A 15,543-nucleotide genomic window follows, 5' to 3' on the forward strand; every position below is an offset into this window, starting at 1 on the left:
CGAGAAGCAGGGTTTCATAGTGGTTAGAACTCTGGACTTAGAGTCAAAAAGATCTGAGTTTGACTGCTGTCTTAGACACTTACTAGCTATGAGGCCCTGGGCAAGTCATTCCATCTCCTCTGATCCTTAGTTTCCTCACTTGTAAAATGGGGATAGTGTAGCCATGAGGTGCAGTGGATAGAGCACCAGACCTGGAGTCAGGAAGGCTCCTCTTCCTGAGTTCAAAGCTGGCCTCAGATGTTTACTAGCTGTGTGACCCTGGGCAAGTCACTTCACCCCATTTGTCTCAGTTTCCTCATCTGTCAAATAACGTATCTCTGCAAAGAAAACTCCAAATGGGCTCATGAAGAAGCAAACATGGCTAAAATGACCACAAAACAATACCAAGAAAATGGGGGTAAATAATAGTACCTACTTTTTGTGAGAATCACACACACAGACACACACACACACACACACTTATACACATCTATGTATTACTTATATAGCAAACCATAAGATGCTATTGAGATATTAGTTATTAAGTGACTCATTCACGGTCACCCAGTCTGTAAGTGGTAGAATGAGGATACAATACATGAAAAATATATAGTTACTTATACACACAGAAACCCGCAGGGAAAGGATGTGTGAGTTGAAAGCATGTGTCATGACACGGTCCCAGCAGGAGCGTAGAATAGGGTTAGCAAGCGGGAAGTGGACTTACAGATACCTCTGCTCATAAAAGATCTGCTTGGACCTTCTTGTACCTGGAAGAACAAATTGCACATTAGGAGATGAGAAGACGCCTCCGGGGTCTGGTGGAAAAGGGAGGCCTGGCCCAGGGGAACTGCTTCAAATGAGCAGGCTCATGGAGAGAGGCCTCAACCCTGAGGTCCCAGGGCCAGGCTCCAGGGTAGGACATTGGTCAAAGAGGCATCCAGATGGGACATGTGAGGTAGAAAGATGGTCCTCAAAGTGTGTATCCTAAAGGTACTGAGTGGAGAGAATTTAGAATCAAGGGACCTGGGTTCAAAATCTGAGTTAGAAACTTATTACAGGTTCTTTCATTTCTCTGGACCTCAGTTTCCTACTTTGCTAAATGAAGGTGTTGGATTGGGTGCCCTCTAAGGTCCCTTCCTACTTTCCATTCTTTGGAAAGGATGGTCAGTCTCAGGAAGCTCTTAATAATTGCTTTACTGGCTCACCCTGTCATTCTATAGGAGAGAAAGCTGAGGCCCAGAGAGGATAGTGAGGAGGATTAAAGATCCCAGAATTTGAGAGTTGGGAGGGATCTCAGCAGCCACTCAATTCAATTCATGCCCCAAAAGGAATCCCCACCATAATATACCATGTGGTCATTCAGACTCTGTTTGAAGAAAAGTCTAGCCTTTGAGCTGGAAGGGGTCTTAGAGGCACTTTTGGAGTGCAGTGGATAGAGTGCTGGGGTGGAGTCAGGAAAACCTGAGTTCAATTCCAGCCTCAAATATTTAGTAGCTGTGTGACCCTGGGCAAGTCATTTAGCCTCTGTTTGCCTCAGTTTCCTCATCTGTAAAATGGGGATAATGACAGCTTCTACCTCCCAGGATTATGAAGATCTAATGAGATTTTATATATATATAATATAATATAGAATAACTATATAATATATTGATATATTATTACATATATTATATATAACTGTATGTATAATATATATTATACATATAATAACTATAATTATTGTAATTATTATTCCTGGGCCAAAAGACCTCCAGCTCTTCCCCTCCTCCTCCCTGCAGAAGCCCAATGCTCCACTGGGGAGGACTAGGGGACTAGGGAGAAATGGAGAGACTCATTCATTTCCTTTGAGGACACAGTAGCAGAGCAGATTTGTTCAGGGGCCAAAGGGCAGGGATATAGAGATAGAACCTGAGTGAGGGGAGCCTGGGGGACTTGAATACCTTACCTAGGCGGGGGCACCACACGCACATGCCTGCTACAGCCCCGAGTAGCAGAAGGGTGGCTCCGGCCCCAAGCAACTCAGCATGGTCCATGTCTCTGGGAATCTTCTGCCTGTAATATAAGTCCAGAAAGCTCAGTGACCTGAGGAGGGGAAGGAGCTCCCCTGCTCCATTCCTGGGGCTGGGCAGGCCTCCAAGGCTCCCACTTCTCTAGGAAGGCTTCTCCTACGTGGGATCTCAATAATTAAATGGCAGCATGGTGTAGGTAGACAGCTGTCTCTCTGGAGTAATGGAGACCTGGGTTCAAATCCTGCCTTAGACCATTACTAGCTGACCCAGGTCAAATCATTTAACTTCTCTGTACCTCTGTTTAATTATAAAATGAGGATAATAAGAGCACCTATTGTTATGAGGATCATTGTAAACCTCTCTGCTGACCTTGTTGTTGAATCTTCAACTGCCTTTTATTTGATAGCCATCTGTAACTGGATGTCCCATAGATATCTTGAACTCAACATACCCTGAACTCATTATCTTTCTTCTCAAAACCCTCTTCCTTCCTAATTTCCCTATTACATTCAAGGGTACTACCAACTTCACAGTTCCTTAGGCTCCCAACATAGGTTGTCAACCTGGATTCCTCACTATCTCTCACCCTCCTGTATCCAATTTATTGCCAAGGCCTGTCAATTTCACCTCTGTAGCATCTCTTGTCCATTTCACCTCTGGCAGACCTCTTGTCAGTTTCACCTCTACACCATCACTTGTCAATTTCACCTCTGCAGCATCTCATCCATTTCACCTGTGTAGTATCTCTGGTCCATTTCACCTCTCTAGCATCTTTTGTCTATTTCACTTCTGTAGCATTTCTCCAATATGCTCCCTTCTCTCCTCTGACACTGCCCCCATCCTGGTCCAGGCTCTTATCTCCTCATGCCTAGATTACTGCAATAGCTGCTGCTGGTGTGTGTGTGTGTGGATGGGTCTGCCTGTCTCAAGTCTCCCCTTATTCCAGTCCATTCTCCACTCAGCTGCCAAACTAATCCTACCAAATCGCAGGTCCAAACATGTCACACACTCAATAAATTCCAGTGGCTTCCTATCACTTTTAGGATCAAATATAAAAATCATGCTTTTCCAGTCATCTTGCATCTTATATCCCACTCATACTTTTCAATCTAGACACTGGCCTCCTGGTTGGTTCTCAGACAAGACCCTCCATCTCTCGACTCTACATTTTCTTTGGCTGCCCTCCATCCCTGGAAGTCTCTCCTTCCTCATCTTTACTTCCCGGCTTCCTTCAAGTATCAGCTAAGATCTCACCTTCCACAAGAAGTCTTTCCTGATCCGTACTTCATGCTAACGTCTCCCCCCTGCTAATTATCTCCAATTTCTCCTGTCGATAGCTAGTTTGTACATAGCTGTTTGCATGTTGTCTTCCCTATTAGATTGTAAGCTCCTTGAGGGCAGGAACTGTCTTTTGCCTTTCTTTGTATCTTAATCTCTTAGCTCAGTGCCTGGCACACAGTAGGTGCTTAGTCAATGTTTACTGATTAATTGACAATAAATGTCAAATGATCACAGGATATCTCTGCCTAGCTAACTATTGTATACTCATATATTACATCCCAAACCAGTTTTACCACTTTTCTTCCCCAAACTTGCCCCTTTTTCTGCCTTCTCTGTTGTTGTTCCCTTTTATCGTATTACTCCCCTTCTCTTGTAGCCTAGCCAAACTAGCTTTCTTGTGGTTCCATTTCCCACCTCCAAGTCTTTGCATTGGCCTTCCTCTGTGCACTTCCTCATCATGTCCACTTCTTAGAGACTTTTGTTTCCTTTGAAGCCATGCTCCCACAGCACTTTCTCCAGGAAGCCTTTTGTTAGTGCCTTCCCCATCTCCAACATTTCCCCCATGCATTTCTATTATATATTATATAAGCCTATATATTGTTTACATATGCACTGTTGTCTCTGTTAGAATTTAAGCTCTCTGAGAGCAGAAAGTGTTTCATTTTTATATCTTCAGCATCTATCATAGTGCCAGGCTTAATAAATGCTTATTAATTGACTGACTTACTGATTTGTCTCTCATGTTCAAAACCATGAGATTCTCTCTGGCTCTTCCCCCTCCCTCTTCTCACAAATCCTCAGCTGACAAGTGTAAATGAGTCTACAACCTCCACTGTCCCATCTTCCCTTCTGTATTCCCTCTCCACCTCTTTGCTGATGACCTTTATTACACCTCCCCACCCCACCCCCAGACTCCTGCAGAAACCTTTTATATACAAAGAAAAATGAAATAGTTCTTACCCTCAGAACATTTACATTCTAACAGGAGCGACAACATGTACATAAATTAATATATAGGCATGTATAATATGTAAGAGGATTACATGGTGGGTTGGTGGCCCTTGGCTCTCTCCCTGCCTCTGATCTGATCTCTTGCCAGTCAGTTTCCTATCCATTGCCCTTTCCTTCAAAACCTCTCAGGGGAGTTTTCATGTCTCCTAAGTCCAGGTCAAACTCCAGTCTGCAGTCAAAGCCTCTTGCCACCTATCATTGCTCTTTTCATACAGTTCTCTCCCATGCACTCTATGCTCCAGCCAGACTAGACTTCTCACCATCTCCTGGCCACATCCCATACTTTCTTCCCTTTAGCCTTTGGGTTTAATATCACCTGTGCCTCAATGCCGCGACATACTACAACCCTTTGGTATGGTGAATTCTCATTCATCCTTTAAACCCCAATTCAGATGCTACCTCCTCCAGGCAGCTTTCCATGATAACCCCCAGTAAGAACAACTCCTTCTTACAGGTAGAAAGAGATATTCCCAACAATCAGAATTCACTTTTCTGCCTCTTCCATGTATTATTTTGTATTATAGTTAATTTGCGTGTATGTGTGTGTGTGTGTGAGAGAGAGAGACAGAGACAAAGAGGGAAAAAGAGAGAGGGAGGGAGAGAGAGAGAGAGACAGAGACAGAGACAGAGACAGAGACAGAGAGACAGAGAGACAGAGACAGAGAGACAGAGAGACAGAGACAGAGAGACAGAGAGAGAGAGAGAGAGAGAGAGAGAGAGAGAGATCCCTTTACTGGACTGGAAGATGCTTGAAGGCAAGGATTAAGTTTTCACTCCATGTGGCACCTCCCCCTAAGTTCAGGGATTTAGTACATTATCTACTGGGTTGAATGGAACTGAAAAACCTCTCCAAGCTATGTGAGCATCTAAGCAGGGTCTTGAAACATAGTTAGGATTCCCATGGGCAGAGATGGGGCTGGGAGCATTCTAGGATTGGAGAGAAGCATTAGGAAGAGCCCAGGTTGTAAAGTGTAGGATGTTTTCAGTAAGCGGTGGGTTTGACTTGGAGTGCTGATGTAGGGAAGGGGGGAGGCATGTAAAAAGCTCCAGAGATGGAAGGGGGGCACCTCAGGGGCTGTCCAGTCGAACTTCCTCATTTTACAGATGGGAAAACGGAGGCCTAGGGAGATGGATAGACTTGCTCAACATCACGCAGGAAGTAAGTATCAAAAATGGGATAGGCTCCTCCATTTCACTCTAGTGATGATAAATGAGGCTAGAAAGATAGGTTGGGTCAATTTGTGAGGAGCTTTGAATGCCTGATTAAGGAGTATGGAAAGATTTATCTACTTTTCACAAGCAGATGATCAAGAAATGTATTCTTTGAGCACATTATGGGTGAGAGGGTAAAGAAGGCTTGTCTAAGGTGAGCAAAGGGAACAGAGAAGGCTCAGGGAAACACTCAGAAATCCCTCCTCATATTCTACCAAATCAGCAAATGATTTGGACAAGTAAAAATTGCTCTTTTAAGATCTAGCACCTTAACGCAGCAGCTTGCTGCCCACCCCAGAGAGGGGATGGACTCCAGTGGGCACAGAAAATGGCAAACCCTTTTTGGACATAGCTCATGAGGTGGGTTTGTTTGGCTTGACTCAACGGCATATTTGATACAGAGGCTTTTCTTCTTTTTCCACTGGAGGAGAAGTGGGAGGAAGAAAAAAAATCAATTTTCATTCACTGAAAAAAATAAAATAATATTCAAAAGTCACATTTTGGATTTTTAAAAATTCTTGAAAATATATCTAAGTCCTGCTAGGTTCTGCCTTCTCAATATCCTTCACTTATCAGTCATTCACACTTTAGTGAACTTTCTAATTTACATCAACCACACTGAGGGGATGGAATGTGGGGAGTGATTTGGGAATACTCTAAGGGGAAGGTCAAAGAGGGCAGCAGGAGGACCCTGGGTGACTGGGTAGTGGGAGAGAGAAAAGCAGTAATGGAAGTGGGAAGGAGTCAAGACAAATGATAATTCCTGTACCTCCATCCCCCTACATCATACATCGGGGCCCTAGCTATTTACATTCATGGCATGATTAGGATTTTGGAACTGGAAAGGGGCCACTCTCTTTATTTTACAGAGGTGGAATCTTAGAGAAGGAAGATGACTTATTCCATGGAGCAAAGCTGCTTAGTTATAGAGTCAAGTTCTATGCTTTTAGAGAGGGCACCATAAAAACACAGTAAAACCTTCCTGATTCAGACCTTATCAATTTGACATTTGTGATCATTATAGCAGGCAGAACTGACATGTAAACCCTTTAATTGGCTGATTGATTAACAATTGCTAATTAAATAGGTTAACGAGATTGCAGGGGGATTATTTGCCTTACTTAAAAAAAAAAAAAGATAACCTGCCTCTAAAAAGCTGCTGTAGCACCATTTACCTGCACACACAAGCCCCATCTACTACTTATAAATGATTCTTTTCTCATTAGAGCAGGCCCAAGACTCTACTTGACCACCTGGTAGGTATGATATGAAGGAAGCAGCACTTCCTGTTGAACCAATCTCCAATTCTTATTTTTCACTTCTCATTTTGTGTGATTCAGTTTGATTCAACATTTATTAGTCACCTACTGTGTGATATGATCTGTGACAGGCATTGAGATTCCAAGGAGTAAAGAAGAGAAAGAATCCTTGTCCTCCAGAAGCTCACATGCAGCATTCCAATGATTTCTCTCCCTCTCTCCCTGAGGGAAGATCCTAGCTGAGTCTCAGGGTCTGTCCTTCCTTGGCCTACCTTCACACTCAACTGCATTTATCCTTAAAAATTGATTTCAGGATTATTTTGAACCCGAGTCATTTTTGGTGAAGTTGACGTTAAGAGTAGACCAGTGATGACCACGGACCTCATACAGATAAAAATTTCCCATCTATACCTGGGACTCTAGTCCCACAACCCCAACTGACTACTGGACATTTCCCCTGGATGTTGCATAGGCATGTCCAAAGGATAATGTATAATATTCCCTTTTTCCTGAAGACCACCCTTCTTCCTAACTTCCCTGTTTCTGTATTTCTAATTGCTGAGGCTCTTGACTCCACCCACAGCACCCCACTTCCACCCCCAGCAACGGCATGTACAGTATATGTAATGATGATAATTAGCACTGAAGCAACACTTTTAAAGTTCACAAAACCCTGTACATATGCCATCTCATTTGACCCTCATAATGATCATTATCTGTATCTTACTGATAAAGAAACTACAAGGCAGAGATAGATTCAGTGACTTGCTCTGGATCACACAGCTAAGGCAGGATTTGTCCTTGGGTCACCTAGCTGTTTGTCATGTGTGTGTGTGTGTGTGTGTGTGTGTGTGTGTGTGTGTGTGTATTTAAATTTAATATATATTTAAATATACATTTATATTTATTTATTTAAATATACATACACATACATATATACAATGTTTATGTTCTATAGATGCACATCTATATACATAAGCACACACATGTATATAAAATATACTCTGTATTTATGTATACATATATACACAATGTTTGTATGATATAGATACATATGTATACACACATACGTGTGTTTACACTTCAGTAGAGTGTAAGCTCTTTGAGGGTAGAGAACTAGCTCACTCTTCTCTTTGTGTATATCTAGCATCTAGCACAGTGCCTGGCACACAGTAGGTGATTAATACATGCTTGTTGATTGATTGATTCGTTGATTGAGTGTCCCTTAATCTGTAACCAAATGAAAGCATGAGAACCAGGAGACTCAGGGCAGCATCTTATTGCAGTCAACAAATGGCTGTGTGACCCCAGACAAGACATGAGCCCTCTCTGGGCACCAATTTCCCCTTTAGTTAAATAAAGGATTGGATTCAGTGATCTCTATGTTGTCTTCCAGCTCAGACATTCTGGGTTCTATGATTTTGAACTGATTAGATGTTTCTTCTGCCCAGTCATCCTCCTTTCCCTCATTCGCCATAAGCCATGGCGATGCCCTCATGTCCCTTACACCTTCCATGGGGAGAATGGCCTCACTGCCGGCTTTGGGGCTGCTGGGGGTTGGCAGTGGGAGTCAGGCAGCCTTAGGAAAAATCGTGAAGTCTCTCTTTGGGATCTTCTCTTTTTACACCAGCCTCTATGGCCCATTCTACTCTCAGGAGTCTTCCGTTTCTGATAACCCCGGCCCTCATTGCCCCAGAAGGCCTGCTGGTTGCCCAGATTCCTCATTTGTAATCTTATCTCAGGCAGCTTTTGTAGAATCCAGAGCTAAAAGGCCTCCAGACACCATCTTATCCAGTGGTTCTTGGCTAGGGATTGAAGGATCCCAAAGGCATCTGGGAGTAGATTTCAGGGGTGCTGTGAACTTGATCTCCAGTTGAGTTTTTAAAAACTTGAATAACTCAGTATAATTGACTTCCTTTGTAACGCCATGTGTTTTATGGATTTAAGATCCTTATTCTGAGAAGGAGACTATAACTTCACCAGACTGCTGCCAAAGAGGCCCACCTAGGATAAGAGAAACAGTCCCAGGACAAATCCAAACTTCTCCTTAAAATTTATGGAAGAGGGAAGTGACCCAGGACATACAAGTGCTAGGGGACAGAGCCGGAATTGGAACCCAGAACCCCTTGCTCCCTAACTTGAATTCCTTCTGCCTCCCATGTTAATGATCCAGCATTTCAAAATTACCTCCCACCTCCCACCTCCCACTCCCAAACTCCTTTAAGGTCAGGAAATTTGACTGTTTAAAAGATACTTCCCTAGGTGTTTTTGTCTTGTATCTTGACTCCCCGCAACTCCACCCCACCTGGAGGCTAGCTTCAGTCACTTCAAGATACAGAGAAAGCTTCTCACATAAGCTTTTTACTGGTTGCTTATCTTGTCTCAGGGTGCCTTCAGTTGGGATTCTAGTGAGCCCAAGAATCACTTTTCCAGGAGAGTCAAAGGATCTCCTTTCTCTTTCCCCATCACAACCCAAGGAACCTCCAGCTACAGCCTAACCTCCTCTAAACAATTTGGAAAAGGGGATACAATCTGGGCCATCTTAAAATGGGTGGACACCAGATGATTGATAAAATCTCCTCTGACTGGGAGCAGAGTTAGTGGTGGATACCTCCCTTTGGAGGGCAATTCATGGGTCGGGTGGATGAGGCCAACGTAAACCAAACCAAAACAATCACCCATTTAATTTGCTTGAAGCCTTTCTTGTCCACATACCACATAACTTCATGGGAGCCAGGGCCTCAGGTCTCATTAATCTTTTCACAGAAGCGACTTACTCAAGGTCACACATATCCAAAATCAGAAGCCAAGGAAAGGCAGACATTTTGTTGCTTGTAACAAAGTTCACGAGCTCACCCAGCCCCTTTCAATCTTTTAAAGTACAGCCCTCAGACTGATTTGTATAGACCACAACTGATATGATGGGAGCAAAAAGGAGTTGAAAGGAATTTCTACTCTCTAACTTAAAGAGTGAATTCAAGTGCCTTGAGACAGAAAAAAAAGTTCAGAAGACATACAGCTACTAGAGGGATTTGCCATTTTTTTCTTCACCTCATCTTATAGATGAGGAAACTGAGGCAAAGCTGGTTAAGTGATAGCTGAACTAAGGACCACATGGCTGGAGAAGGGTCAGTGCCCCAATTTTTAGAGGGGAAGAGAGTAGAAACTGCAGGCTATAAGCTTGTAAACGTAACATTGATTCCAGAAAAAAAAATCCCCAGACATTTTAAAAGGGATGTGAGCACTTAGAAAAGGAAGTAGCAATTGTCAAAAGTCAGTATTGTGTTATCAAGGACAGGGCACACAAGACTAATCACACTTCCTTTTTGGAGAGGGTTACTAGACTGAAAATGGAGGCTTCCTGGTCTATCATTTAGAATGCTAAACTAGGAGGCAGGAAGGCACGGGCTCACATCTCAGCTCTGACACCTGAGAAAGAAATCTAACTTCTTTATACCTTGAGTTAACAGACCACATTTCCACACTGGGAGTGCTTTACACTGATGAATCAGATCCCTCACAAATTTGCGTACCTAGACTGGTATCCAGAGAATGATACTGATTCAGTTTGTATATTGAGGGTAACCAAAGGAACCCCCTGATCTCCTGGACTGGGGTAATTTCCATGGATCTGAGCCTGTACCCTGGCCCTTTCTGGTGGGCGCCATGTTTTTTAGCAAGGGAAACTACAGATCACTTGAGCAGGAGATATTAGATGAGGAATTTGGTGAACAGATCATAAACCTAGTAGAGCAGGATCTTGTAGCAATAGGGGTGGTTTAAACTCTCTGGGCACCTGCTGGCAGAGCAGTTGATAAATTTGTGATTTCCCTTAAATGATCATTTCATTCTCCAAAAAGGAGAACAACTGACAAAAGGAAAACCCAGCTCTGGAGATGACTGACTATCGAGAAGGTTTGTTACTGAAGGAGGGAAGGGAATAAGTACTTATTAAACACCTGCTGTGTGCCAGATACTGTGCTAAGAGCTTTATCTTCACAATAACCCTGGGAGATAGGTGGGTTATGATCCTACTTTACAGCTGAAGGAATGAAGGCAAATAGGGCCAAAGTGACTTGTCCAGGCTCACACAGTTAGGAAGTACCTGAGGTTGAATTTGAACTCAAGTCTTGTTGACCCCAAGACCAGAGGTCTATTTACTGATCTGCTGAGCTCTCTAGTAGAAATGAGAAGACAAGCAACCACTCTACAATGACTCATGACTGAGGAGATGGGGCCAAGAACAACCCAACACACCTTCCAGGTTTGGATCTAGCACCAAGGCTTCAAAGACAGGATAGTTAGGGACTCATACTGCCCAAGGGGAACCAACCCAGGAAGCAGTAGAGCTGGGGCTTCAAATTCAGGCTCTAACTCCAAATGGAGTGAGTTTTTCAATACATCACTAACTATGTGGCCTTGATCAAAGAACCTCCCCTTCCTGGGCCTCAGTTTATTTTTCTGTAAAATAAAAGGATTGAACTTGATGGTCCTTAAGGATCCTTTCAGGTCTAAACCTTATGATTCTATTATAGAGGACTGATAGACCAGGGCAAGGCTGTACATTTACCAGTCAGAAGCAGCTGGTGACACAGTAAACAGAGCAGAAAGAGCTGAGTTCAAATCTGAACTCAGACACTTAATAGCTGTGTGACTCTGGGCAAGTCACTTGACTTCTGTCTACCTTGCTTTCCTCAACTGTAAAATGGGATATTAGCACCTGCTTCCCAGGGTTGTTTTGAGGACCAAATGAGATAATATTCACAAAGTATTTTGTGCACACAGAGCCTGGCACATAGTAGGGGCATTTTTTAAGTTCTTGTTTCTTCTTTCTGTACACTGAGTGTTCATCTGAGATTTTGACTTGAACATCTTGAGGGAAGCTCAATTTTACATTCCAGGCATCATCTTCAAGATGAAAAAGCCTCCTTTTTTTCTAGATCCTGTCAACCCAGAGGAATAGGCCTTAATGGTGAGAATGCAGGCACCACCAGGGAGGGAGAGTTTTGTGCGAAAGGGAGCCTTCCTTTCTGGCTTTTCTATTTGGATTCTTAGTGCTAGGTACACTATGTGGCACCTCGTAGGTACCTAAGCAACGTTTCCCTGTTCCACTTCGTTTAAATATACAGGTGGCCTCCTATCCTTCTAGCTGAGAAAAAACCTGTTCCTTTCTTCCTCAGCTAGCACTGGTTTAGCCCCAGAAGGGCATCGAAAGTCTTTCTGTCTTCTCTTCTCCTGGTCCCCTTGCAAGAGGTGAGTGAGTCAGAAGGTGCCATTCCAGCATGCACAGTCTTTTCCAAGTAGCGTGACATTTGGGAGGACTGAGTAACTCATGAAAGAACGCTAAACTCAGCCTGTATATTTTTTCCAAGTTAAATTTAGGCTTTAAAAAAATAGTTTTTGTTATACTGCCTGCCCTCTTACTCATCTTCGTGTCTTCCACAGAAGGAGCTTAATAACTGTTTGGTCAATAATGAGTAGATGTCATGGGAGGTGGAATAGATTTTTCTAGCACTTTGAAGGCAAGGCGGAGGAGGAGGGAAAGCTTGTTGAGACTGTAATAACCCAAGATTGTAGACCTAATGTTGGAAGGGAGCTCATACGCCATCTCATCTGAGCCTGTCCTTTGGCAGAGGAGGAAACTGAGGCCTATGGACTTGCCCAAGGTTATATAGGTAAAAAGTCAGCATTTGAACCCAGGTTTCCTGATGCCAAATCTGTTGATCAACACTATGCCTTGTTCCCTCTCCTAGCTGTTTCGTATTTACCATGTTGAATCATCTTGTGTACGTTTTCTCTCCTCTCTTCACTCTTCCTTTTTCTTCCTCTCCTCTCTCTCCTCTTCCCTCCCTTCTCCTCCCTCTTCTCCTCTCCTCCCCTCTCTCCCTCCCTTTCTTTTCCTTTCTCACTCTCTTCTCTCTCTCTCTCTCTTTCTCTCTCTCTCCATTACTGCCTCCATCTCCCTCCTTTATACCCCTCCTTGGAGGAAGAAACAAAACCCCAGAAAAGAAAAACATGTTGTCCAAAGTTACACACCAACTTGGTAGTACAACCAAGACTGAACCCAAGCCTCCTATCTGCTGATGCAGCACCCACAACTGCCCTGTTTTGCTCTGCAGGGTCACACAACTCTCAGAAAACACATCTCCTTTGACCCCATCAGGGAGATCTAAAGTGATGCTGGTGCCAACATAATGGGGAGGGAGTGAGGGGGAAGGTGATAGATTTCCAGTGCATTTCCTACATCTGTCCTCTTTCTTCTCTTAGCCCATTTTCCCAACCCTGTCTTTTCTTTCTGTCTTCCAAGCTATTTCCACAAGGCAATGTTAGCCACCCTTAAATCTAGACCTTATTACAAAAAGGCTGATGCACAAATAATTACAAAAGGAAGCGATGCTTAAAAGCCTGGCTTCCTCTTCAGTAGGTCATGCATTAGTCACCCCAGACTAACCTCACCTAGAGGTCATGGAAGAAACTGCAGGTAGAGACTATCTACATTTTAGCAAAGCATTTGATCAAGTCATTCTAGCCTGGTCGAAAAGATGGAGACATGGATGTCTCCACTTCATGGAGGATGAGCTGACAATAGTACAATTAGGTGGATTTGAAACAGGGGGCATGACTGCATTCAAAGACCTGTTTGCTCACAGCCTCTCCAGCAACTGTCATGTTCTTTTTTGTCATACTTATCAATCTGACAGGGGTGAAGCAGAACCTCAGAGTTGCTTTAAATTGTGTTTTTCTAATTATCAGTTAATTTTTCCCCATATGTTTATTGGTTCCATCTCCTCTGCCTACAAACATGCTCAGGCCTGCCGTATCCTTGGAAAACTTTGGTTCACTCTACAGTTTCATCATGTTACCATCTTGCATCTCTCGGCTTTCTCACCCCTCGGCCAATAGAAAGGTTAGCTCACCTTGGCTGACTCTACTTTCTAAGCTGTCCCTTGATCCTTGAAACCCTTGTTAATCATTGAATTTCACTCAGGCCTTAGTTTCTTCATCTGCTGAATGGAAATATAAATAATGCCTATTTCACAAAGTTGTAAGGATTGACTGAGATAATGTACATAAGTACGTTAAATGATATAGAAATGGCTTGCTGCTATAAGTAATCTTATAATTGATAGGTAATAATAATAATATTATTTAATATATTATATAAATAATGGAAAAAATAAAATATAATAGATGTGATAAATAAATTATATGTATGTGTATATGTGTGTGTGTGTATATATATATATATATATGTAATGAAAATTTGTTGCATTTGTAGAACGCCCCGGGAAGGCAGCCCGAATTTTTCTACTTCTTCATGTCTAACTTAGGTCTTCCCTGAGGCAGCATTACACAGACACAGGGCAGCCACTACCTTGATGACACCCCTTTTTTGGGGAGAGAGAGAAGCCCGTGTGGCTGGTGAAAAAATGGAACTCCATTGCCGCATGGGCATTCACAAAAGCTGACTCTTTCTGCTCTGCCCCTTCCAAATGCGGCTTGTTAGGGCCCCTTAAACTGTGACTTTCTTGATTCTTCTCAGAGATTCTGGTTTGTGGTCTTTCTTATGATGCGTACAAGCCTGTTTGCTTCTTAGAATTTCCTAGCCAACACCAACCTTCTTCCCTGGGGATTGTAACAGACTTGCTGTTGCCCGCTACAAAATCTATCTGCGTGCAGACATTTGTACGTAACTATATTAAAAATGAAGACTTTCCCCCCTTCAGAAACTGGCTTCCAACCTCATCACTCAAGTGAAAGTGGCCTCTCCAAAGTACCCATTGACCTCGTCATTGCTGATTCTAGTGACTTTTTCTCCACCCTCATCCTCCTAGCTATCTCTTCAGGATTTGCCAGTGTAGATCTTTCTGGGCACTCTCTCCTCACTGGGTTTGGGTGACAGTGCTCTTTCCTGGTTTTCCTCTTACGTGTCTGACTGAGCTTTTTCAGTCTGTTTTGCTCTTTCTTTACCTACCTCCGTCCTACTAGATATGAGAGTCCCCCAAGACTCTGTCCTGGGCCCTCTTTTCTTTGTATTTTTCTCCACACTCTTTTGCTTGGTGATCAATTATTATTTCTCTTGGAAATTAGAAACCTCTCTTGTTCCAATTACCTCTGTGCAACAGTTCCTAGATCTGAACAATCTCTCTGCTGAACTACACAATCGTTTGATTTTGGGACTGCTTAAACAGGATGTCACATAGGCCTCGCGAATTCAAGATGTCCATAACAGAACTTATTTCTGCCCTTCCCCTCCAATCCTTCCTCCTTCCCAAACTTCCTATTTCTAGCGTTTCCCCATTCTCCCCCAAGAATCCAATCTATTGCCAAATCTACCCTCATAACAGCTCTTCTATATCCCTTTCTCTTGACTCATCTAACTACAACCCTATCTTAGGCCTTCTTCACCTCTTGCTTGGACTATTGGAATAAACTTCTGATTGGTAATCCTATCTCAAATCTCTCCTCACCACAATCCATCTTCCATTTGGCTGCCATGGTGGTTTTTCTAAAATGCTGGTGTGCCTGGACCACCCCCAGCTCAATGAACCCCCATGGTCCCCTACTAGAATCAGTGTGAAATGTAAAACTCTTCATACCTTTGCCCCTTCCCATCTTTCTAGTCTCTATATACTTGAAAATCTAGTTCAAGGGCAGGGAACCCGAGATCTTGAGGCCATATGTGGCCTTCTAGGTCCTCAAGTGCAGCCTTCTAACTCCTCAAGTGCAGCTTTCTAACTTAAAGGGTTGTTCTTGAAGACCTAGGGGGCCACATGTGACCTTGAGGC

The 15,543-nt window shown here is 43.2% G+C and overlaps 1 protein-coding gene across 1 annotated transcript in view; it reads right to left on the reverse strand.

Moving 5' to 3' along the window:
* The window catches only part of LAT2 (linker for activation of T cells family member 2), a 44,356-nt gene that overhangs the window by 22,083 nt on the left and 6,730 nt on the right, over positions 1-15,543 (reverse strand). The window contains 2 exon segments of the mRNA XM_072640178.1: positions 713-749; positions 1,928-2,034. Coding sequence (XP_072496279.1) covers positions 713-749; positions 1,928-2,034 — 144 coding nt within the window.

Source organism: Notamacropus eugenii, chromosome 2, assembly GCF_028372415.1.
Source record: "Notamacropus eugenii isolate mMacEug1 chromosome 2, mMacEug1.pri_v2, whole genome shotgun sequence".
Classification (NCBI taxonomy): Eukaryota; Metazoa; Chordata; class Mammalia; order Diprotodontia; family Macropodidae; genus Notamacropus; species Notamacropus eugenii.